This window comes from Jatropha curcas, chromosome 2, assembly GCF_041381405.1.
Source record: "Jatropha curcas cultivar XTBG-Jc1 chromosome 2, XTBG_Jcur_1.0, whole genome shotgun sequence".
NCBI lineage: Eukaryota > Viridiplantae > Streptophyta > Magnoliopsida > Malpighiales > Euphorbiaceae > Jatropha > Jatropha curcas.
The window spans coordinates 31,431,246-31,453,610 of record NC_143152.1 but is presented as its reverse complement, the minus strand read 5'-3'; the positions used below and the strand labels follow the sequence as shown (position 1 = coordinate 31,453,610).

General features: G+C 34.3%; 5 protein-coding genes across 6 annotated transcripts; 2 read left to right on the top strand and 3 right to left on the bottom strand.

Moving 5' to 3' along the window:
* The first annotated feature begins 818 nt into the window (after positions 1-818).
* LOC105647858 (uncharacterized) lies at positions 819-4,470 on the top strand. 2 transcript variants are annotated; one of them, XM_020684575.3, is made up of 3 exons: positions 819-1,594; positions 1,754-3,574; positions 3,696-4,470. In XM_020684575.3, the coding sequence occupies exons 1-3, from the start codon at positions 907-909 to the stop codon at positions 4,127-4,129; spliced, it is 2,943 nt and encodes a 980-aa protein (XP_020540234.1). In that variant the 5' UTR covers positions 819-906; the 3' UTR covers positions 4,130-4,470. The 2 variants fall into 2 exon arrangements, with proteins under 2 accessions (XP_020540234.1, XP_020540233.1); XM_020684574.3 differs by having other exon boundaries at positions 819-3,574.
* A 429-nt stretch (positions 4,471-4,899) lies between these two features.
* On the bottom strand, positions 4,900-7,248 carry LOC105647671 (Ribosomal protein S3Ae). The gene is made up of 7 exons (XM_012233843.4): positions 7,111-7,248; positions 6,973-7,020; positions 6,597-6,702; positions 5,962-6,099; positions 5,667-5,852; positions 5,383-5,583; positions 4,900-5,209 (listed from the first exon to the last, which is right to left on the bottom strand). The coding sequence occupies exons 1-7, from the start codon at positions 7,119-7,121 to the stop codon at positions 5,108-5,110; spliced, it is 792 nt and encodes a 263-aa protein (XP_012089233.1). The 5' UTR covers positions 7,122-7,248; the 3' UTR covers positions 4,900-5,107.
* Positions 7,249-7,982: 734 nt separating this feature from the next.
* LOC105647672 (Protein prenylyltransferase superfamily protein) lies at positions 7,983-12,661 on the bottom strand. Its single transcript, XM_012233844.4, has 9 exons — positions 12,315-12,661; positions 11,225-11,289; positions 10,669-10,717; positions 9,739-9,833; positions 9,573-9,658; positions 9,405-9,464; positions 9,204-9,285; positions 8,575-8,688; positions 7,983-8,368 (listed from the first exon to the last, which is right to left on the bottom strand). Exons 1-9 carry the CDS (start codon positions 12,499-12,501, stop codon positions 8,198-8,200), a joined length of 909 nt encoding a protein of 302 aa, XP_012089234.1. The 5' UTR covers positions 12,502-12,661; the 3' UTR covers positions 7,983-8,197.
* A 1,159-nt stretch (positions 12,662-13,820) lies between these two features.
* Positions 13,821-21,526, top strand: LOC105647674 (Pseudouridine synthase family protein). Its single transcript, XM_089718219.1, has 21 exons — positions 13,821-14,123; positions 14,222-14,434; positions 14,527-14,741; positions 14,873-14,945; positions 15,262-15,318; positions 15,570-15,649; positions 15,732-15,794; positions 15,898-15,985; positions 16,269-16,372; positions 16,515-16,617; positions 16,907-16,980; positions 17,528-17,592; positions 17,768-17,946; positions 18,120-18,187; positions 18,290-18,350; positions 18,733-18,770; positions 18,892-18,960; positions 19,061-19,409; positions 19,607-19,715; positions 20,318-20,424; positions 20,517-21,526. Exons 1-19 carry the CDS (start codon positions 13,833-13,835, stop codon positions 19,634-19,636), a joined length of 2,220 nt encoding a protein of 739 aa, XP_089574345.1. The 5' UTR covers positions 13,821-13,832; the 3' UTR covers positions 19,637-19,715; positions 20,318-20,424; positions 20,517-21,526.
* Positions 20,516-22,321, bottom strand: LOC105647673 (protein IQ-DOMAIN 19). Its single transcript, XM_089718220.1, has 3 exons — positions 21,911-22,321; positions 21,543-21,785; positions 20,516-21,460 (listed from the first exon to the last, which is right to left on the bottom strand). Exons 1-3 carry the CDS (start codon positions 22,319-22,321, stop codon positions 20,855-20,857), a joined length of 1,260 nt encoding a protein of 419 aa, XP_089574346.1. The 3' UTR covers positions 20,516-20,854.
* Positions 22,322-22,365: the final 44 nt, after the last annotated feature.

Below are 22,365 nucleotides of genomic sequence, written 5' to 3'. Positions count from 1 at the left end.
AGTATGCTTAAAAGATACCATATAATTAATTAATTGATCATTATTTATTTTTTTATATTATTTTAATAGGTAAAGCGCTCTTTGAATATTTAAAAATATTCTAATTTCAAGGAGACTTTTGATTAAGGAAAAAAAATTTTCTATTATTCCATCTTACCTATAAGATTTCTTATGTTTACTATTTTATTGTTACTTAACTTTTCATTTAATGCATAAACGATGAATAAATAATTTAAAACATCTAAATTTTAGGGAGTTAATAAGCACAATAGTTAGTTGCCTACTGTATATGTGACGAAGGGCGAAAATTTTGAATTTTGCAGACGACTTGACCTGTATGTTGATTTTTATCTCTAACAAATACGTGGAAAATCCATGTCTGCTTAATAAAGAAGACGGCTTTGGATAATATAACAGTTTCTTTCTGGGTCAATAATGAAGTGAAGGATATTTATCACTTATTTTGGAATTTATACTGTTTTTGGGCCATACCATAAATGGCTTGATGAAAACTGATTAGACTAAAATTGAAATTTGGACGTGATGAAAATCAGTGCTCACAAAATAATATATATATATATATATATTAGAACAGTTATTGTAATTTAATTAACTAGATTCCATTTATTTTTAGAAAATATTTTTTAATTTTGTTTAAAAAATATTTCTAAATAACTTATTTTCGTTATTTGATCGTTGATATTGAAAATTAATTAAAAAATATTAAAATTTTTATAACTATAGAAATTTTGTATTTTAAAAATTTATTACTAAATAAGATGAAAATGCATATATACATATATAAAACTCCAAATTGATAGTACGCCTACCAGCCTATCAGTCGAGCCTTTTCCCATCCTTACAGCCAAATAGCCAATTCTTTTAACCAGCGTTTCAAACTGCATAATGAAGCGTTCTTGCGCCATTGCTATCATTCGTTTCTTCTGCTTTAGTTTGCCTACTTGTGCTATGATCTACGGAAATAATGAGACAGATCGACTAGCTTTGCTAGAATTTAAGTCTAAAATAACTGATGATCCTCTTGGTGTCATGACTTCATGGAATGCCAGTTTTCATTTCTGCCAATGGTATGGTGTTCAGTGTGTACGGAGACACCAGAGAGTGACGGTGCTAGATCTACGCTCTCTCAAGCTTTCTGGTTCCATATCACCCCATATTGGCAATTTAAGCTTTTTAAGAGAATTGTTCCTTCAAAACAATAGCTTTACCCAAGAAATCCCTCATCAGATCAGCCATTTGCTCAGACTACAAACTTTGTTTCTTCATAATAATTCCATTGAGGGGGAACTTCCTTGTGTAATTTTAACTAACTGTTCTAACCTTGTTTCTATTAATTTGGCAAGAAACAAACTGGTAGGGGAAGTTCCTTGTAAGCTTGGATCCTCATTGAAGCTCAAGTACATGCGTTTTGGAAAAAATAATTTGACAGGGACTCTCCCTCCATCTTTAGGGAATTTATCATCTCTTCAATACTTCTCTGTAAATGGAAATCAATTGCGAGGGAATCTTCCTCATACTTTTGGCAAGTTGAAGAATTTAAAGGATTTAATTTTTTCTAGCAATCAGTTTTCAGGTACTATCCCTTACTCCATCTACAATATCTCTTCCATTGAGATTATAGATGCAGCATTAAACAACTTCCATGGCAATCTTCCAATTGACTTGGGCCTTCCAAATCTGATTCACTTTTGTATTGTATCTAATAAATTCTCTGGCTCAATTCCTGCTTCAGTTTCAAACGCCTCCAACCTGCAATCTCTTCAGCTAAGCATCAATGATTTGACTGGAGCAGTTCCTTCTTTTGAGAAATTGCAGTCTCTTTATTTTTTAACTATGTCAGAGAACCATTTAGGAAGTAGTGCGACTGGGAAACCTAACAACGATGACTTGAAGTTTCTTTCCACTTTGACTAATGCCACCATTTTAAGACTGATAAGCATAGGCCAAAACAACTTTGGAGGAGAGCTACCTCAAGAGACCGGAAACTTATCGAAAAAGCTTGAGGCTTTTGATTTAGGAGGCAACCAAATATTTGGAAACATCCCAGCTGGATTATTTTCTCTTGAAAGCTTACAGGTATTTAATGCATCATCTAACAGATTCTGGGGTACCATTCCTCATACCATAGGAAAGCTTCAAAATCTACGACTGCTTTATCTAGATTATAACCAATTCATGGGAAGTATTCCATCTTCTATTGGAAACTTGACAAATTTGCTTCAAATAGATTTGTCTGACAATAATTTTCAGGGCATTATCCCTTCGAGTCTAGGCAATTGCGAAACATTAATTTCTATTGATCTTAGTAGAAACAATTTTAGTGGTTCTATACCTTCTAAACTTTTTCAACTTTCTTCATTATCATTATATTTTGGATTATCTGGAAATCGATTGTCAGGTTCCTTTTCCAATGAAGTTGGAAATTTGAAAAATCTCCAAAGGCTAGAGCTTGGTAATAACATGCTATCAGGAAATATTCCAACTAGTCTTGGCAGTTGTGTAATTCTAGAGTTTCTCGACATAAGCAGAAATAACTTCCAAGGCTCCATTCCTTCATCATTAATTTCATTAAGAGGCATCGTAGAATTGAATGTTTCTCACAACAATTTGTCAGGAAAGATTCCAGAGTTTCTAAAGGCATTCAACTCAACACAGACTTTGGATCTATCTTATAATGATTTCGAAGGTATGGTACCAACACAAGGTATTTTCAAGAACGCAAGTGCAACGTCAATAGCAGGAAATAAAAGGCTTTGTGGTGGTATACCTGAATTTGGGCTACCTGCCTGTAATTCCGAAGAACAAAACAAAAGAATGACCATCAAATTGAAGATAATAATCTCTACAGTTTCTGTGATTACAAGCGTAGCACTTGTGCTTGTTTGTTTGTTTCTTTGCTACTCAAGGAAGAAAAAGGAAGGCTCTGCATCCACACCTTTTGGCAATGCTCCATTGAACTTGTCCTATCAAAGTCTTCTTAAAGCCACTAATGGATTCTCTTCAAATAACTTGATAGGCACAGGTGGCTCTGGGTCTGTGTATAAGGGAGTTCTCGATCCTGAGGGAATTGTGATTGCAGTGAAGGTGCTCGACCTTCAACGTCGAGGGGCTTCAAAGAGTTTTCTAGCAGAATGTGCAGCCATAAGGAACATCAGACATCGAAATCTTGTCAAAGTACTTACAGCTTGTTCAAGTGTTGATTATCAGGGTAACGATTTCAAAGCTTTAGTTTATGAATTCATGAGCAATGGGAGCTTAGATGATTGGTTGCATCCAATTCTTGGACCAGATGAAGTGCCAAGGACTTTAAATGTTCTTCAAAGACTTAATATTGCCATTGATGTTGCTTGTGCGCTCGAGTATCTCCATCTTCATTGTGGAGCACCAATTGTTCATTGTGATCTAAAACCAAACAACATTCTTCTTGATGAAGAAATGACAGCACATGTAAGTGATTTTGGGTTGGCGAAGTTCCTTGCTGATGACAGGCTAGATTCTGCAAATCAATTTAGCTCTCTTGGACTGAGAGGAACTATTGGATATTGTCCTCCAGGTAATTGTACTTAAATCATATTCTTACCATTAATTCGTGATATTCATATATACTTCATATAAAGTATATATAGCCTCGATGTATTTCTAAACTAACTTATCATAATATGTATGTATTATAGAGTATGGTGTGGCAGGCGAAGTATCAACATCTGGTGACATTTTTAGCTTTGGCATACTCTTGTTAGAGATGTTTACAGGAAAGAGACCCACTGATGATATGTTCAAAGAGAATTTGAGCTTGCACAATTTTGTTAAAGAAGCATTGCTTGAACATGTGGCCGGACAAGTCATAGATCTCAACCTTCTTCATGTGCAACTCAATGTAGATGTAATATCAAGCAATAATCAGAATTTTAGTACAAGGGGAAACAATATACTTATTGAGTGCCTGGTTTCAATACTTGAAATTGGAGTTTCTTGTTCGGTTGAATTCCCACAAGAGCGCATGAACATTGGTGATGTTGTTGCTCAACTCTCTTCTGTTAGAAATAAACTTTTGGGCTCTGGATTATTTCAGGGAGGAGAAGTTAGAAATGCACTTCAACTCTACTAACTAAATAAAAGTTGAAGCACAGATAGTAAAACGTCCTCATCTTCTGATGATATAGTCTCATATACACTTCATTTATATGTTTGTCAAAGTGAAGCAAAACAATTAATTAGAAATCTCAGTTTTCTTTTTATCACGGGTTTACAAGGTTGATGATGACGGATGTAGATATGAAATGTAGATGTTAAGTAATTCCCCAAACGCTCACAAAAAATTGTTATGTTTGTAATGGTTTCTCTACTACCTTTTTCCAAGGTAATGAAATGTTGTAATGTAGCAACCTCTGTTATACATGTTCGTAATATTGCCACTTGCATGGCAGTTAGTACTGAGCTCTTGCTTAATACTTGTATTTGAAGTCTATTTTGGATTAGAATTTTGTATTTGTATCTTACTTCTAAATATATCTTTTAGTTTTTATCGCATAATTTCCAACCTTAACAAAATTTATTAAAAAACAAGACTACACATCCCAATCAAATTTTAATACTCAACCCGATATAAATTCTGAACCAATGGTTAAAAAACGTTTTTGAAATTATGAAATTTTCCATTTTGTAGAAATCCAGTAAAAAGACAAGGAAAAAAAATCTGTCAATTATTATGCTAAATTTCAACAAACCGCAGAAAATCCTCCTTTAACGCTTCAAAAGATAATATTAATTGCCCATCCGTCTACATTATGAATATCAGCAATGCAAGCCAATTGCAAACTAAACACAAGGACTATGATCATTCACTACACCCTGCCAAGTTCATCAACCAAACAAATATGAAATCCAAAACAAAATCATAATGAAGCATTAGAATCTGGGTACATAAGGAAAAAGCTAATGGCTATTAATATCTAAAGAATCCACACATATTGGTCATATACAGACCTTAGCTCAGCACCTCTTAATATCCAAAAATGCAAAATTTCCAAGTACTAAATGTTCACAAGTCTGAAAACAAGAGGATTATAACAAACTAAAATACTCCTTAGGCTGCACCGACAACTTCAGTCTCTGCCTCAGCAATTGTTTCATCAGCCGGCCTGTCCAACTTCACACCAATATCATCGGCCGAATAGTCACCGTGAACCTAGCGATGAACAGCATATCAATGAGTCAATGAATCCATAAAGATTTGACTTTAAAAATGGCTTTCATGTTAAACTATGTTGCACAAAATGGCTTTCATGTTAATCTATATTGCACATCAACATAATGTTTACTTGTGTTTACAAATTTTGAAACTTAAGAAGCAAATGATACCTCCATCAACTTTCCAAGGTCAAATTTGGGTGCCTTCAAGATCTTGACCTTTCGAATATAGACATTTTGCAATGGGTATATGCTGGAAGTTGCCTTCTCAATCTCTCTACCAATCATCTCAGGAATGAACTTTGCCACCAGTTCTTTCAAATCACATGATGAGGCCTGATTAATCATAATTTCCCTCATCTTCCGGCGAATCTGGCATCAAGGACAAGGCAAAAGCAAACAGTTAACAAGTGCAGTTGTATAAAATTAATTCAACCACTGGGAAAAATATAAACCTGGCGGATCTGACTGGACTGAGCATAGCAGGTCCGCTTGACCTGGTTTGCACGTCTCTTAGTGAAAGCAATGCAGAACAACCTCAGAGTGTAATTATCGGTTGTTTTCACATCAACATGGGCTTCGATCAGTGTCTGCCATTTCCGCACCAGTGATCTCAGCTTATCTGTAGTGAAGTCCATTCCCTGAAATTTGTGGGGAAACAAGAAATCAAGTGATTCATAAGGATAGAATACTTATGTCCAGAAAAAAAGTTGCCTTCCAGCAGAAAATAGTGACCCTGATGCAACTTACCCAGAAGTTTGTCAGCACATTCCTTCCTTGCACATCCTCTGCTCTGAGACGGATTTTCCTATAGGCATTATCTTCATCTTTTTGAAGGTCAGCCAAAGATACTTCAAAAACTCTATGTTTCAGCCCCTCAGAAGCAATCTGTTAACACAATCAAACTCTTACGTTAGCACAGAACAAAAATTGCATAATAATTCCCAAATAATGCATCTATCAACATCTACCTCACATCAGAGACATTGGAAGTCACATAGTCCAGTCTTATACAAATGGAGATGACAGCCCGAAAAAAGCAAATGGATTCACATGCAAAAATTCAAAATTTACCAAATGTTCCATTGGAGTTAAAGGAGTACTGTAAGTTCCTGTCAATTAACTACCCTTTATTTTTCTTTTTTTTGGTTTTGGGGATAGGGGAATGGGTTTAGTAATCGCAAAGATTCACAATAACAGCTACAAAAACGCAATTTGATTGATTTTACAAACGAAGATGGTCATTTATCAAAATAAAATTTCCATCAGGCAGTCACCAGGCTATTCAGATTCAAATAATCTAAGCAACATCCTCAAACATCTCATGGACTAACTAACAACACACGTATGTATATGAGATTGTGAAAAGGAGGCAAAAGAAATACCTTGGTTCCCTGAGTTCTGGTGACAAGGGTTTTGCCAACATTTCTGACATTGAAAACAGAAGGTGCCTTAATGTCATACCAGTCCTTCTTGGCAAACGGATCAGCTCTGTTTCAATAATCCACCATATCACAAATTCGTCGAAAAAAAAAACAAATATTTGCAAAAAATTAATTAAAGCACACAGCAAAATATATCCTTCCTCGATTGAAATTGTATAATATTGAACTTATCGATAATACACAGTACACGCATCTCCAATCATCAATATATATACACGTAGAAATTAACATATGAACTCTATCTCTAATCAAAAGATTCAAAATTCATATGATACTCAGGTCATTAAGATGTTACGGTGATTGTAAATCTACTTACGCCTTCTTCTTGCCTCCCTTCTTTCCCTTGGATATACGCTTGTTCTTTCTGAGAAAAAGAAAAACAGAAACGAAATCATTTCAATGTCCAAATGCTATAGATAAGGGAGAGATTATTGAGGTTAACATGGATGAATACCCGACGGCCATGATTTCAGAGCTGCTGCTATTAGGGTTTGGCTGCCGTTTAGAAGATGCAGTGGTAATAAGCAGAGCTGGAACAAAAACCCTACTAGGGTTAGCTCTTATATCCACCAAGAATTATATATGCCACCGGTTAACCCATTAATTTACGAAAATGCCTCTTGGGCCACCTGGCAATAAGTAATAACTGAAATAAAAAAAGTTAACAGCAAAAGAAATTCATTAAACGAATAGATTAATATATGTACCCAAAAAAAAAAGCATATTTTTCCATATAGTTTTGAATAAAAGAAAATGTAAAAAAAATCAATAATCTCATTTTCTTAAAATTATATTTCTGTGACAGGATGATAGAAATAATAAAGTAGTTTGTCTTGTTAAGGAAATAATTACTTCTGAAAAAATATTTTTGAACTAATTTATTTTTTCCAACAATTCATTGGTTATAGTATTAAAAATTAGCCAAAACATATTAAAAAACTAAATCTATAAGACTACAAATTTTAGAATAATAAAAATTTATATATAAAACTTTATTAATATTACATGAGAAAAAATGTATAAAAATTATATCAGACTTTCTTGTAGAGGATATTTCTCTGAAATTAAAGTCATTTAATCATTTTCTTATTTTTTTTAAACTACTATTTTTTTTTTCTCCAAAATTGAGATTATTTAATGATTTTCCAATTCTTAAATTAACCTTCATTTTTACCTTAAAAAAAAAAAAAAAAAACCTTCTTTTTTATTGAGATATCTTAATTATTTTCTTAATTCTTATGAAAGTAAATGATATCAGAAGCGGTTTATTGGCGTTTCTGCAATCGACTAGTATTGCAGAATTTTTAAGAATTTCGATGTATAAAATAATAAAAAAAGGAAAATCTGTTACACTATTATTTCGATAGCAAAGAAAAAAAAAATTCATCTCACGATATTAGTAGTTTGCTCAATGGAGGATTCTAAAATAATACATCATGTCCTAATGTTAAGGACTTCAATGAAAAGAAAAACAAGAACTTGAAACATTTGTAGCATTCTAGCTTATCAACCATAGAAAGCATCACTCAATGATAAAGAAGTTATGATGAAACTTTCAAGCTTTTTAGTGCTGAAGTGAGCACAGAAAGCTTGCTAGAAGCCCTTTGCTTGTAGTCTTTCTCCAAAGTTGCTGTTGCAAGAGACTGTAGCTCTGGGCTATCTTTGTCTTCCTTGTTTCGCCCCTTCGTAAGCTGTGCAATGGCGGAAGTACACTGGATAACAGGGATCATAGTATTCTTTTAGTCATACAGTTCAGATATCAGCTAAATGACAGATTAGAAGAAGCAAAGAGCTCATAACTACAGTAGATAATATATAAAGCTAATGAATGGATTTTGCCTGTGAAGGCCAAAAGAGAAACAAATAAATGAAATATAATGCAACCATCATTGAAATTAATGAGTATTGAGGAGCTCACCAAACAAATTCCCAAAAGTGCTCTGGTGTTCTTGCCCCCAGTCAACTCTATTGTAGATGCATAATATTTCTTAGCTGCCTGTAGGTTTTCTAATCCACCAAGAGTGTAAAGCACCTGTTAAACCAAGAAGGCATAAGCATTAAACAGTAAAACCAAGAAGATTAACATTTACTGACAGTGGCAAGATTGCATTGCAACAGTCTCCAAAAGCTTCTAGACACACATATCAAATGTGGGCAGCAGCTATAGAGCTTTTAAAGGAAGAGGGGTCTGAGGCAAGCTGTTTGGGTATGCCTCAAGTGTTTTCTATCAACAAATAGTTTCAGAATGAGAGATGCTGTCAAGCTTCTCCTTCTGCATGGTTTGATGAGTATTAGCAGAAGTTGGGATTTTCGTCAGCTGTTGTATAGGATTAATGGCAAGAAGGAGAATATGTAGTATTTTTACAAATAAGGAGATGGCAAATTTAATTGCATCTTGTTTTGTATATTATAATATTCTCAAAAAAGATCTATTTTACTCTTAAACGCATCAAAATTTATTAAACCACAAAAACCAAGAGAAAAGGAAAGAGATTAATATTTCATTAAAATAAAAAGGATAATAACCAGAATGGAGAAGTTACTTACATCAGCATAGGCTAAATGATATACAGGAACAGTAGGCTGAGATAGTATCAACTCCTCATAGCAGAATGCTGCTTGCTTGTACCTAATTTATCAATGTAGAGACATAGATTAAGCTGCTAATGAAGTATCCAGTGACAACACGACTGAAGGAATTTAGTAGACAATAGCTTTCTTAACTGACAATAAAGAAAAGGAACTCACATCTGTAGAGATACATATATCTCAGCAAGTTCTCTCCAGGCATCAGAATCTGCCATAAATCTAGCAAAGTTGGAAAGGGATGAACAACAAAAGAACAAAACTCAGACATGCACAACACTGATTTATTATCACAACCACAAAGAATGAGGGTTTTCAGATCTGCCTCACATTTCAAGATATTTGTTGAGCAATTCAATAGCTCCTGATATGTTGCCTTGTGCCTTTGCCACAGCTACCCTCCGCTTAAGTATTACCTGCTTAAGAAAACCAATAAATAAAGCATCCCCTCAAGAAATAAAAGTTCCATTTCATTAATAATTGGATACAAATTTACCTGATCCAGTGGATTATCTTCTAGCAGACTGGAGTAAGCCTTTTCAGCCTCTGCCCAAGATCCCTTTGCTTCAAGTAACATCCCCTCCAGCCTGCCTGTAATTTAGTCCAAAATAACATTATCAAAACATCAAATGTCAAAAGCTCAAGAAATATCTCTTCACTAGTTACATAATTAGTTTAACAGCATTAAAAGGCCCAAAATACAGCCAAAAGGTACTGACTATTCATCTTTTCAATATATAAAACCAGCTGTTTATGACCGAAGCCAACTATGTTACAGAATGTCCACCAATATATATATATATATATATATATATATATATATAATCCTCTTGAGCCAAAAACTAGCCAATTAGATATAGTGATCCTACATATAGGTCATCCGTCACTGCCACATGCTAAGAAACAAAAGAAAACGTGCTGTCCAATTGAGGACATATCACAGAAAGTTCTCCATCCCTAGAAGCACACCATCAAAGACTGAAGGCCTAATGAAGACAGACAAAATTTCTAGCACGAAGAATATTGAAATGGGATCACTGACCAAGAATCTTCAGATTGGTTATTTTAGTATTAGCCCATTAAAATGTGGCCAGATGATGAGTTAAATAAAACAATTGCTAAAAGGTTCTTTGCTTTGTTTCTCTTTACTGTTGGATAAGCAAAATGGAGAAACAAATGGTGATAAGAATGTTGACAATTTCATACCTATATATCCAGGTGTGCCCCTTAGTATCTAAAAAAATTGCTAGAAAACCTAAAACTCTCCTAGCCACAGGGCCACAGATAGAAGAAACGAGAAAAAGTAGGATAATGGAATTTCTTAAGCACAATTCACGGGTATGAAACCGGGACAAGTAGGAATGCTCCTACACAAAATAATGGTAAAGCACACAAATAGAGCTGCTCGTAGGTTATTTTGACTTACCAGCTCTTTTGCTCTCTGGAAATCTCTTCTGCAACACATTAATGCAATCCTGCAAAAAGTTCCAGAATTAAAAGTGCACCAATTTCATATCATTTCAAGATAGTGCATCTTGCACTGCCCACTATTGAAATAATCAACAAAATTCTATGAATTAAACAGCTCCACATAAAACATTATGTTTTAGCATGGAAAAGGAAAGGAGGGTCAGAAATGGATATGAGTTGAGCGCTTTGATCTAATGATAGCTCAAGCGGTGAGGAGCTACTGCATACATGATAATCTGTGTCTTCAAAAGATATCTAGGGTGACACACCAGTTGTTGACAAAATATATGGTAATACTAATCATGATAAAGCAATCATAAGACTGCAAAAAAACCATATTTTATCATCTAAACAATGTATGACCTAATGAAACAGCTTAAATCTGAGAGTACCAGTCTTCTTCGAAAGAAATTATGGCTTTAATCACCAATAGAAACTTTTGCCTAGATTCTCGTTTCTTAAAAATAAAAACAGGCAATGATGTTGAGTGTAGAAGGGGGAAAAAGCAATACCTTCGCAACATCAAGACACTGGCAGTCCATGGCTGCAATTGCCACCTGTTCGTACAGAGTCCATTCTACATCAAGAAAAAAACATCTCCTGTTAGAAGTACTATTCGATAATTGCAGAGCTGCAACTTTGGAAAAAACGGGGAGGAAGCTGAGGGAAAAACTTTAAATTGCAGTGACACTGAAAGTCTTCAATTCTAAAGGTTTTGTTTGGTACAAAAGAATTTCATGAAATTTTATAGAATTCAATTTACAACATATTTGGTATAAATGAAAATTTATTTAGAATTTCACATTTTCAATTTTATGGAATTGATTATGCTTAGATCATCTGATAGAATTTGCAAATGAATTTTAAACTTAGAAGGAGAACAAGCTACTAAAACTAACAATTTTAAGTATAAGCTAGTAAAGCTGCACGTTTAGAATGAATTCTATAATTGATCCAAACATGAAATACATTAACGAAGTTCATTTGAAAATGAAATGAATTCCACATAAATTTATTCTAAGCACCATGAAAGATTTAACTACTATTTCAATTAGGACATCAATTTTTCTTTTCAATTTAAAAGCAATGAGATCTATATGTGTGCGCGTGTTAAACTCAAATCACAAGACCAACGGAAAACAGGCCATTGGTCTAATCTATATTAGAAGTCGAATAAATCTCTAGTCTTGACAAACAGTGTACTGTTTTCTATAGAATCCCTCGCACGCAGAACTAGTGCTTTCCATTAGACACTCCTGCTGTTTACTTTCTTATACTTTCAATTCCTCCCATATCCAGATAAGCAGTCATTGTAGCCTCTTAAACATAGTCAAACTCATTCATTGAGAGGTCAAGGCTTTCACACTGTGTTACACAGAATTTCATATTCAAATCAATCAACACCAAATTTTGAAGTCTCAAATCCCAATCATTCAAAATCATACAAACAAGTCCAGAACTCTTAATCAGACCCAATTCAAATCAACCACAGAGCTCGTCAGAATGCTGAAAAAAACTGAAATTCACTGCAATTAAGCAAAACCCAATATAGCAAATCAATAAAGAAGAGAAAGGAACTTTAAAAATAAATAAATAAATCACCTTCAGGGCCAAGACTAGATCTTTTCTTCGGCTCATTCAAGATCAACAAACCATGTTTCAAGACCTTATCTGATCTTCTAACCTTGAGTTTCCTGACCAAGCAGAGATACTCCCATGCTCCTCCACCTCCATGCTCTACTTGACTTTCTAGCCTATTCAATTGTGTCTCCTCTGTTTTAGTCACCATAGTATTAGTCCCTCTCTCTCTGTGGATAGTAGGCGTATCTGACTATCTTTCTATGCTCTCGATCTCCGGCTCTGGCCGGCGGATCTGTTATATACTTGTACCGTTAACGAGAGGACGGAAAGAGTTAAAAAGAGTGCGAACTGACCTTGGAACACTCGTTTTCGGCTTTGGGTTAATTATTATTTATTTTGTCATGTTTCACTTAATTTACAAATTAAAACCTTTTAATTTAGTTTAGGATGGAATTCATTGGTTTAAATTTTATTGTTAATAAAAAAAAATCCATAAAGTTATCTATAATAATTGAATATTGAGGTGAGGCTGCTAGAAAAATAATTATTAATTTTGTGTGTTATGGTATATTTTATAAAAGTTAATAAATTTATGAAAAATTTAAATATCATCATTCAAATTTAGTAAGTTCAAATGAAAATAACTAGAGTGATAAAAATTTTAAAATAAATAAGGGAAATTTATTAATCAAATTTACATTTATTGAATATTCGATCCAACAAAATAGTATGGGGATAAGATTTTTCCATTATTTTTAAATAACTTTTACTCAATATGGTTTAAATAACTTTTAAATTTACTATTTAAATCTTTCCTATATGGTTTGTTTTGTTCCCTCATCAAGTTTAACGGTTTAAATTATTTATATTTATCATAAATAATTAGTTAATGGATAAACGGGAATATATGAAAGATTTTGCAAATTTATTTATTTTAATTCATCCTCCAATATAGGTAATTCCATTTAAAATAATTATAAATGGTGAATGAAAAAACATCCAACTCATAATAAACAAGTGAAAAATGTTTTTTTTTTTAATTAAGAGGTATTTTGTATGGATGGAATTCCAATGATATATTTAAATATTTAATGAATTTTTCATTTTTTTAATTTAATTGAAGAGTAATAAACATAAATTTCCATGATACTCTTAATTTAATCATTTTAAAGCAAAAGTGGGATTTATGAATTTCATAATCTTTTTAATCATCGATGCTAATTAAATCATTTAATTTTATTTTTACAAGTATTACTATTCAAATTTGTAGGCTCTATTTTACAACTATAAATGATAAAAATGCAAAATTATATAGATTTCACATCAAATAAATAACCACCAATTTTTGAAAATGATTGGAAACTATTTGTTTTGTGGGAAAATGCATTTCCACTTTGTATAGAGGCGAACGACAATTAGATATTAGCAGAAATTTATCAAACGTCAGCAAGTTTTTTCTGTCGAGTTTTCTCAAGTGATGAGACTAAAAGTAAAACGACACATTTTTGGAGAAGCAGTGTAGTAAACTAAAACCTCCAGATGCGGTGGCACGTTTCAGTACTAAAACCCTGCCTGTCGTCTTCCTTCTGCAACTCCACATATTATGTCAGAACCCTAACCACCGCATCAAGAGAAAGTTATTCTTCAATATCTCCGATGTCAACCCTCAAAACTACCATAGAAGAACGCGACGTCGGAATCCTCTGCTATATATCTCAACTCCCTGGCTTTCGCGGAATTCTCAAGCAAAGATACTCCGATTTTATAGTAAACGAAGTTGATACCGATGGAAATGTAGTTCATTTGACCTCTCTTGAAGTCCCTCCACAGGTTAATTTCATAATTTTTCGGAAAGTCGATACTTGTTTAGTCTGTTTAGATAGGTTTTTGTGTTAATTTGTTTTTTGCTTTTATTTTATTTTTTTTAGATTGTGGAAGCTGTAGGAGACAGAGCAAACAAAGTATCGAATGAATTAGATAAAGATTACAAATCTGAAATTGAATCGTTTAGGTTACTTGCAAGTGAGCCTGATACGCAGTGTTTAGAAGCTTTTATTGCTCAAATTACTTCTGCTAGTGAAGATAGAAGTAGCATTTCGCCTATTCTTCTTTCTCCGGATTCTGATAAAGCTCATAGAACGGTTTGTTCTCAAGTTTTGATTTTATTTAATTTATCTATTTATTTTTAATGGCGTACATGATGTTTGTTGATTTGGTGTTTTGAATTTTATAGGCAATGCACAATTTCTTCAAGGAGAAGTTCAAGTTCCTTGTGACTGATACTGTTGACGGACCTGATGCTTCATCGAAATGCATTCGTATCAGATTGAATTCTGGAGGACATAAAAATGGAGGTAGAAACTCCAAGAAAAGGAAGGAAAGAGGTGATAAGCCTTTTGATAGTAGAGGTTCAGATGATTGGCCAGAGCATCTTGGCAAATTTCTTAGGTGGTTGTCAAATAATGGTTGTAGGATTTTCAAAATTGCAGCAAATATAGCTTTTTTTTTTTTTTTTTATGATGAGAGATTTTGTTATTATAATTTAAAATCATTAAGGGACCGAAAATTTAAATTTTCAGGTTTCATCTTTACAAAGAGAATAAGGATACACAGGAAGCTATGAGTCTGATAGGAAAGATGCTTGGCCTTCAGGTACATCAAGCTTTGTGGCGTTGTTATGTTTTTGCCTACGTTGAGATGGTGAAAGATAATAAAACCAAAAATTTTTGGCTTACAATCGGATTATTATTTGAATCAGTCATTTTGGGGCATAATTAGTAATCATGGGAATAATACTTTTTTTTTTTGGCCTGTTATCTTTTTAAACCTTTTTTTTTTTCCTGGGAACAAATATGTTGATATGCTGCTCGTATTTCCCCCTATTTGGATTATGATGTCTGTGCTTCTAGGAAATTGAAATTGTTTTATCATATTTTGGAATTTCTGTTTGAATTTTTTTTTTTCACAGCCACGATCTTTTGGGTTTGCGGGTACAAAGGACAAGCGCGCTATCTCAACTCAAAGAGTAAGCCATTCTCATTAATCAGAAATCCTCCTGTTGCTTCATTTTAGTTTGTCCATTTATAAAGGGCATTTGCTTCAACCTGAATTGAATTGCGATTATAAAATGGAAATTCATTTGGGATTTCTAGGTCTATGTTCTTAACAAAGTTGAGTGTGACTGCATGAATGGTGCAATTTTCTTGGCATGCTTGATTAATTATTGCCTGATTGGAGAAAGATATTTCAGTTGTTATGTTCTTTTTGTTCTTCCAGGTCACTGTTTTCAAGCAGCATGCCAGTAGACTAGCTGCTCTTAATGACAGATTGATTGGTATCAAAGTGGGTGATTTCTGGTAAGGTCAAATTTTAAGTTCGCCTAGTTTCTTGTGAAATTATTTTTAGCACGTCATAAACTATTGTTGCATTATTCTGCAGCCATGTTAAGGAAGGACTTCTTCTTGGGCAGCTCCTAGGGAATCGATTCACAGTCACATTACGGTAAGAGTGGTTTCCCATGCATGGATTTCATTTCTATGCTGGCTAGTTGCATTCATTGTCCAATTTCTTGTTGCATGGACTCACAGCTTTTGCATTTCATTAGAGGAGTTGTTGCAGACTCTGAAGATACGATTAAAAGATCTGCAGATTCATTAGGAAGGAATGGGTTCATCAACTACTTTGGCTTACAAGTACTTCCTTGATCATCTATCTTTCTTCTCTCTCCCACTTTTATATTTGTGTTGATGCTTCCATTTCTTCTGAAATTTGTAGTATACATTCTATATTTGCTGTTCTCAAATGTAGTTAATCAGCCAGCCTTACAGAAATTTGTTGGCTGAGCATACTGATATCTGATTTTGATTTCTATAAAACTTTGAGTTGAATTACCTATTACATCTTATTTTTTCATTATTATAATTTTACTCATGATTTTATTGTATGCCTTACACTGTTTTATCATATAATTTTCAGCGTTTTGGTAGTGGTTCTGTGCCAACACATCTCATTGGGGCTGCATTATTCCGAGGAGAATGGAAAAATGTCGTAAGCATGATTCTTGATCCAAGAGAAGGAGATATCCTTTTGTTGGCTCTGTATTTTATGCAGAGGATTTTCCCATATAATTGTTCTTAAGTCAAATGTATGTTACTTCCAACACTAGAACATTATTTGTAGAACTAGTAGCAGTTGTTTTCTTGACTAAGATATTTAAATACAAAGAGATGCAGTAAGGAAGGCACGAGAATATTATAAGGAAACTGGCGATATTGAAGGAACTCTAAGGCAATTACCTCGCTATCTGATTGCTGAAAGGGCTATAGTAAGTTGTCTGATATCATTGTTCTGCACCATTCTCTCTGTGGTGGCCACTGCTAGTATTTAATCTGTTGGACAACATGTGAAATAAGTGTGAGAAAAAAGAGGGAAAAGATAACAGGTTTCTAACCCTATTGTGGAATCAATTAACTTACTGTCCTTTCCCTTCTGTTTTAGTCACAATTGTTTAATAAATGTTGTTCATACATCCATGTGAGAGGTGGGATTTATATTCTTGCATAATATTACCTCTTGATTAGCGTAACTTTCTCTTTTTTTTATATGTTTCACAGCTTCAGTGTTTGAAAAAATGTCCTGGTAACTATTCACAGGCCTTAAAGTCCATACCTAGAACCTTGAGAATGATGTAAGTGATTATTCAGCAATATCAACACTAATATATTCCTTTTGACATGAAATTGGCCTAGTTTCATAAGAGAACTAACATAGACAGGCTGTGTTCCATGGTTATATACATGCTCTCTGAAAGTATCTCAGGCACTCGCACTTCTAAGCCTTCACTCACCATTGAATATTAAATTTAATAAACTTGTGCTATAGGTGATTCTATTTTAGACAATCCAGTGCTTAGGCATGATTAAGCTTTACATGTTAAGGGCGTGTTCACTTATAAAAAACGGTTTTCTTAGAAAATGAAAAATAGAAAACCAATATATGCTTAATGTAAAGCCAATATTTTTTCAATGCCTTGTGTGAGTTTGTGCTTGTGATGTGTATTCTTAATGTAAAACCAATATTCTTTCAATGTCTAATCTTTTTAGGTACAACTATACCATTATATTTTCTGCATAACTGGTTTAATACAAAGAGATTGTGGAACTTGCGTGAGGAAGCTATTTTATATTAGATTTATGGTTTCTAATTTTGATATTTATTCTGCAATTATTTTTCAGGTATGTACACAGTTATCAAAGCTATTTGTGGAACCATGCAGCAAGTATGAGAGTGCAAAAATATGGTATCCTGTTGTATTTCTAGTTTCTTGTTGTTCTTGTGCACAGTGAATAAAGCATGTGGTTTGCCTGTCATTGTTGTCCTTTATAGGCTGATACCATTATGCACATTGTCAAAGCTTTATCACTCTTTTTTGGCAGCGATCACAAAAAATTTTGATATGTTTAATTATGTGCCAGGAACTGACCAAGTTGTGGTGGGGGACTTGGTGTATTGCAAAGAAAATGATACTGAGAAGGATGCAGCAGATTTTAATTCTGAATGTGAAGATGGTAGCTGTGGGGACATCTATGATTGCTCTAATTTGGATGAAACCACTGGAACAGATTGTCCTGAAAGGAAAAATGCTCTTGTTAAGGTTAGGTCCTACATTATAGTTATCACATAATTATTTCTTACATTTTTGTACACATTCTGAAGTTAACTATGAATGAACCGTGCTGATAGTGCTCTCTGTTGTTAATCTGATGTATAACCCACTCATGCAATGAATATGTTAAATTGTAAAGATGGCTACCTATCATTTGGCAGGCAGTAACTGCGGAAGATATCTCCACTGGAAATTATAATGTTGATGATGTCATCCTTCCGATGCCTGGGTAAGGAAAGCCAACCATTACATGATTGTACAATATTAAGAAAGTCAACAATGAAGTTCTCTTTTCCTTCTTCTTAAAGTTTAGATTTTGTTGTTTTGGCAGATCTAGGGTGTGCTATCCAACAAATGACATTGCTGAGGCTTATCATGATTTGGCAAAGAAGGTTTGAAATGCATTAGTGATCAATTACCTGCCTCTATAAGGAAAAAGAAAAGTCCTTAGCTGTTTAATCAATTATCTTAACTGTTTATTTCAAAGGGGAAGAGACCTTGGTCTCAGCCCCCTCAACGTGAATAGGGTGCACAAATCTCATTTTTATCATTCCATGTTGACAAAGCATAAAATATGAAAATTTGGCTGCCTTTTTGCCATTCTCAATTTAGGGAGCATCAGATTTGAGTCTGACCACTCACCTATGGGTGGTGGGGGTTCACTTTTTCTATTTATTTATTTGCTTATTTCACATTCAAATTATAGTCTTCTCAGTTTCCTTTTTCTTTTTGTTTGTTTTTACTTTTAATTATCATCTTATTTGTTCTGATCAGGATGCTATCAATTTGGCTGAGAGTGTGCATAATGTCAAGTACTCAACAAAATGCTGTTCCTCAATTTCTTTACGATATTACTTTTTTCGCTCCCTCTCTCTCTCCCTCTCATGCACACTTACTTTATTCTAATTAAAGCTATACATGTCTTTTCTGTAGGGAATTTTCTATAACCAGCATGACGGGAAGTTATAGGCGTGTTTTTCAGAAGCCAATGGACTTTGAATGGTATGCCGTATGCATGCCTGTTTCCTCATCGTGTAGCTTTATTGGTCTCGATATCTGGATAATATTTTGACCAATCATTGTTATCTCTCTCATTTTGCAGGGAATTAGTCTCATATACTGATTGTAATACACCATTGGCAGAGACAGATTTAGAAAAAGTTGCCAAGAGAAAAACACATACATTAATCAAAGAAGAAGAACGAGTCAACAGAGATGAGGGGAAAAGCCTTTCTGATGGAACGGAATTGACAGCAAGCTTTGAAAATGATGAACATGAACGGGTAGATAAAGAGGCAGAGAGTGATGGAGAAGAAGGGCTACCACAAGCTGAGTCTCCCACTGGGTCTAATTCACATGGAGCCCAAACAGCTCTCAAGTTAAGCTTCACACTTCCTGCTTCATGTTATGCTACAATGGCCATTAGGGAGTTGCTGAAGACATCAACATCTGTACGTATTTTCATTTAGTGAATGTGTCAACAATCTCATATTTTGAAATTGTATTCATAGTACTTCTGAGTCCCATGCTTCATACTCGTTCCAATGTGGTTACTTGGTCAACATACATACTCAGATTTTTCTTCTTTTCAAATTTAAGCCTACAACGCATATACACATGCATAATTAATAATTCATGAAAATTGCAGGTTGCATTCCATAAAACATTAAACCACTGAAATCTTAGAGGTTTGGTGTACTGGCAACAGAATTACGCTTTTGTGGAGATCACAAGTACTAGTTACAAGAGCAAACGAGGTTCAGTCTCTTTCCATGTATTAAGAATTTCCGCTTGTTGATCAATACTATCTTATTAATACCTCAGGGTCTGCTTGTCTTCCCTGAATTTTCTTGATTAGCATGTTCATTTGACTTGGAACATCCTTATAAATATTCTTAACCTTGTAATACCTTTTGCTGAAGCCTTGCAAATGTCATACATATCTACATGGCTCGGTTAGGTTTCCTGATCATAGTGCTTCTCAAAGCACATTGTGCATTCATAAAATATACCTCATAATTCTGTCAGTTTGAAGCTGTGCAATTATGATGTATTAATCAGCTTCTTTAGAAACACTGAATTTTGGGGACTAATCAATTGAATCACAATGAAATGCCTAAAAGTTTACATTGTTTTTAACAAGTATTTCATGCAGGGGCATTTTTTTTCCAACTTATGGATTCACTGCATATCAGCTTTTCTAGCTATTTTAAATGGGATCTCAAATTTGTTCTTCAAGAACAACTGAGATTTTGGGGGACTAATCAATTGAAACACAATGAATGCACAGTTTTAAAGTTTAAACAGTATATAATGCAGGGGCATGTTTCTCTAACTTATGGATTCACTGCATGTGCAGGTTAGATTTTGCAGACAATTAATCACCTTGTTCATTGCTCGTGATATGTTTTTTGGAAAAAGCTATCATTCATCATTGTAAAGGAAGGAAAGACGAACATGATTTTGGTATTTCACCTTTTGTTCCATGATTTTATATCTTTAGCATATTAAATACATAATCAGATCGTTCCTTCATCCATGAATTTTATGCTGTGCAGGATTCATCCTTACCCTGTGACTGCAGTGATGATTACCATAAATTGTCAAATTGAACTGATTTCGTTAATTTGTTTCCCTAGAAGTTTTTTATGGATGAACTTGAATTTGCTGCTCCCTTACAATATGTTAGATTTGTAAATTTAAAACAATTGGCATGTTTCTTTGATAGCATCATAGCAGCGAACTTGTATGCTAGTTATTCCTTCAGAAATTCTTCAGTAGGCATAAAGAGCCATAAGAATTTGGGTGATCAGTTAGTACAGATTCAAATGTGGCTGCAGTCAAAAGATTCAAATTACTCAGAACAAAAACATTTGCAAGATAATTTGTGAAATAGTCATGAAAATGAATAGGAACCTACCTCGTATGCAACAAGAAGTTTGCTGTAATTTGAATAACTAGAGCTAGCTGGGCTCTTAACATCACAGTCACCATCCTTTGATCTGGTTGATTGATAAAGCTTGACGAACCAGGGGTCTTCATTCTCATGAGCAATGGGTGTCGAGTAAGTGGATGAGCCTTGTATCTGAGCATCTAGCTGGCGATTCCTTCCATCCATTGAAGCTGCTTGCTTGCTTTTTGGTTTGATATTCCAATTTGGTCTCTGTTTAGGTTCACTCTGTGACCTGACTTTAGCTCTTGAAGATTCTGTGTTGGCCATGTAGTTTGGATGAGAAATAGGTTGCATGTAATCTGGTTTCTGATAGGTGAAAGAGGCTCTTCCTGGGATTGCCTTTGAAGTTGGGGAATGGATTTGGGGACTACTTGGTGCTGTTGGGAAGGAAAACTCATCGTATTGCTTCTCTCTGTTTGAGATGAGTTCGCTGGAGTAGTATTTCTGGGGCCTGCTGTGCCCTCTTTTATCTATATGTGAATGATTAAAATATCGATGTTTCTCCTTTAAATGTCTTTTCGTTTCATAAATATTTAGGTCGATAGTTTCCTACATGAACACGTTACCAAATTAAAACAGTAGTAAATCAAATCAAATGTCAAGAGTTTGATTGAATTCCTGTATTGCTTACTCTGTATGCTTCTCTTAGTTCATTATCATGAGAGAAATTTCCATGCCTGGATGATTGGCTTCTTGCAACAAGCTGTGATAATTCTTCAACCATCTGAATTCTCTGAAACCGGGCCCTAACTTGTATTGCCATCAGTGCATGCATTTGCCGGAGAGTAGCCGTTGTTTGTTTCCTCACCAAGTGACCCCTTGCCAGTGCTTGTAACTTCACTAATCCCCTCAAAGCACATAGTGCTTTTCTTGCCTGCAAAAGTAGTTCAGTAAACTTTATTTTTTCTTCAGTATCATTGAAAATTTTCAAAGGAAAAAATGTCAGGATTTGAATCGAAAACATACATGTGTAAAATGAAAAGGAATACATGTTAGTACCAGATGAGATCGAAAAGCAGCTTGGATTCTGGTGGCAGCCGCATCTTCAGCTGATTTGCTTATTCTATCTATTATATGTTCTGATGCCACAAGTCTTTTTATAGATTGTGGTGGTGTTGCTATTGTCTTGGTCTTTTTACTTAGCTGATTTTCCCATTCCAATGATGATGATGCATGTTGAGCTATGAGAGGGATGATTGAGTCGAGAGATGTTGAACTTTTATGAACTTTCTCTTTGCTTGATGATTTCCCAAAACTCCATCTCCTCTTGTAAGTAGTAGGAGCAGATGGTAAACTTGCATTTGGGGTTTTCACATTATCCTCATAGAAAGAAATGTTTTTTTTCTTCTTTTCTTTCTCCTCCTTTTTCCCTAGCAAGAAACTTATCATCCACCTACTTGCCTTTCCCATCTCCACTACAAAGACGCAGGCATTGTTCTTATTTAAAGGAAATA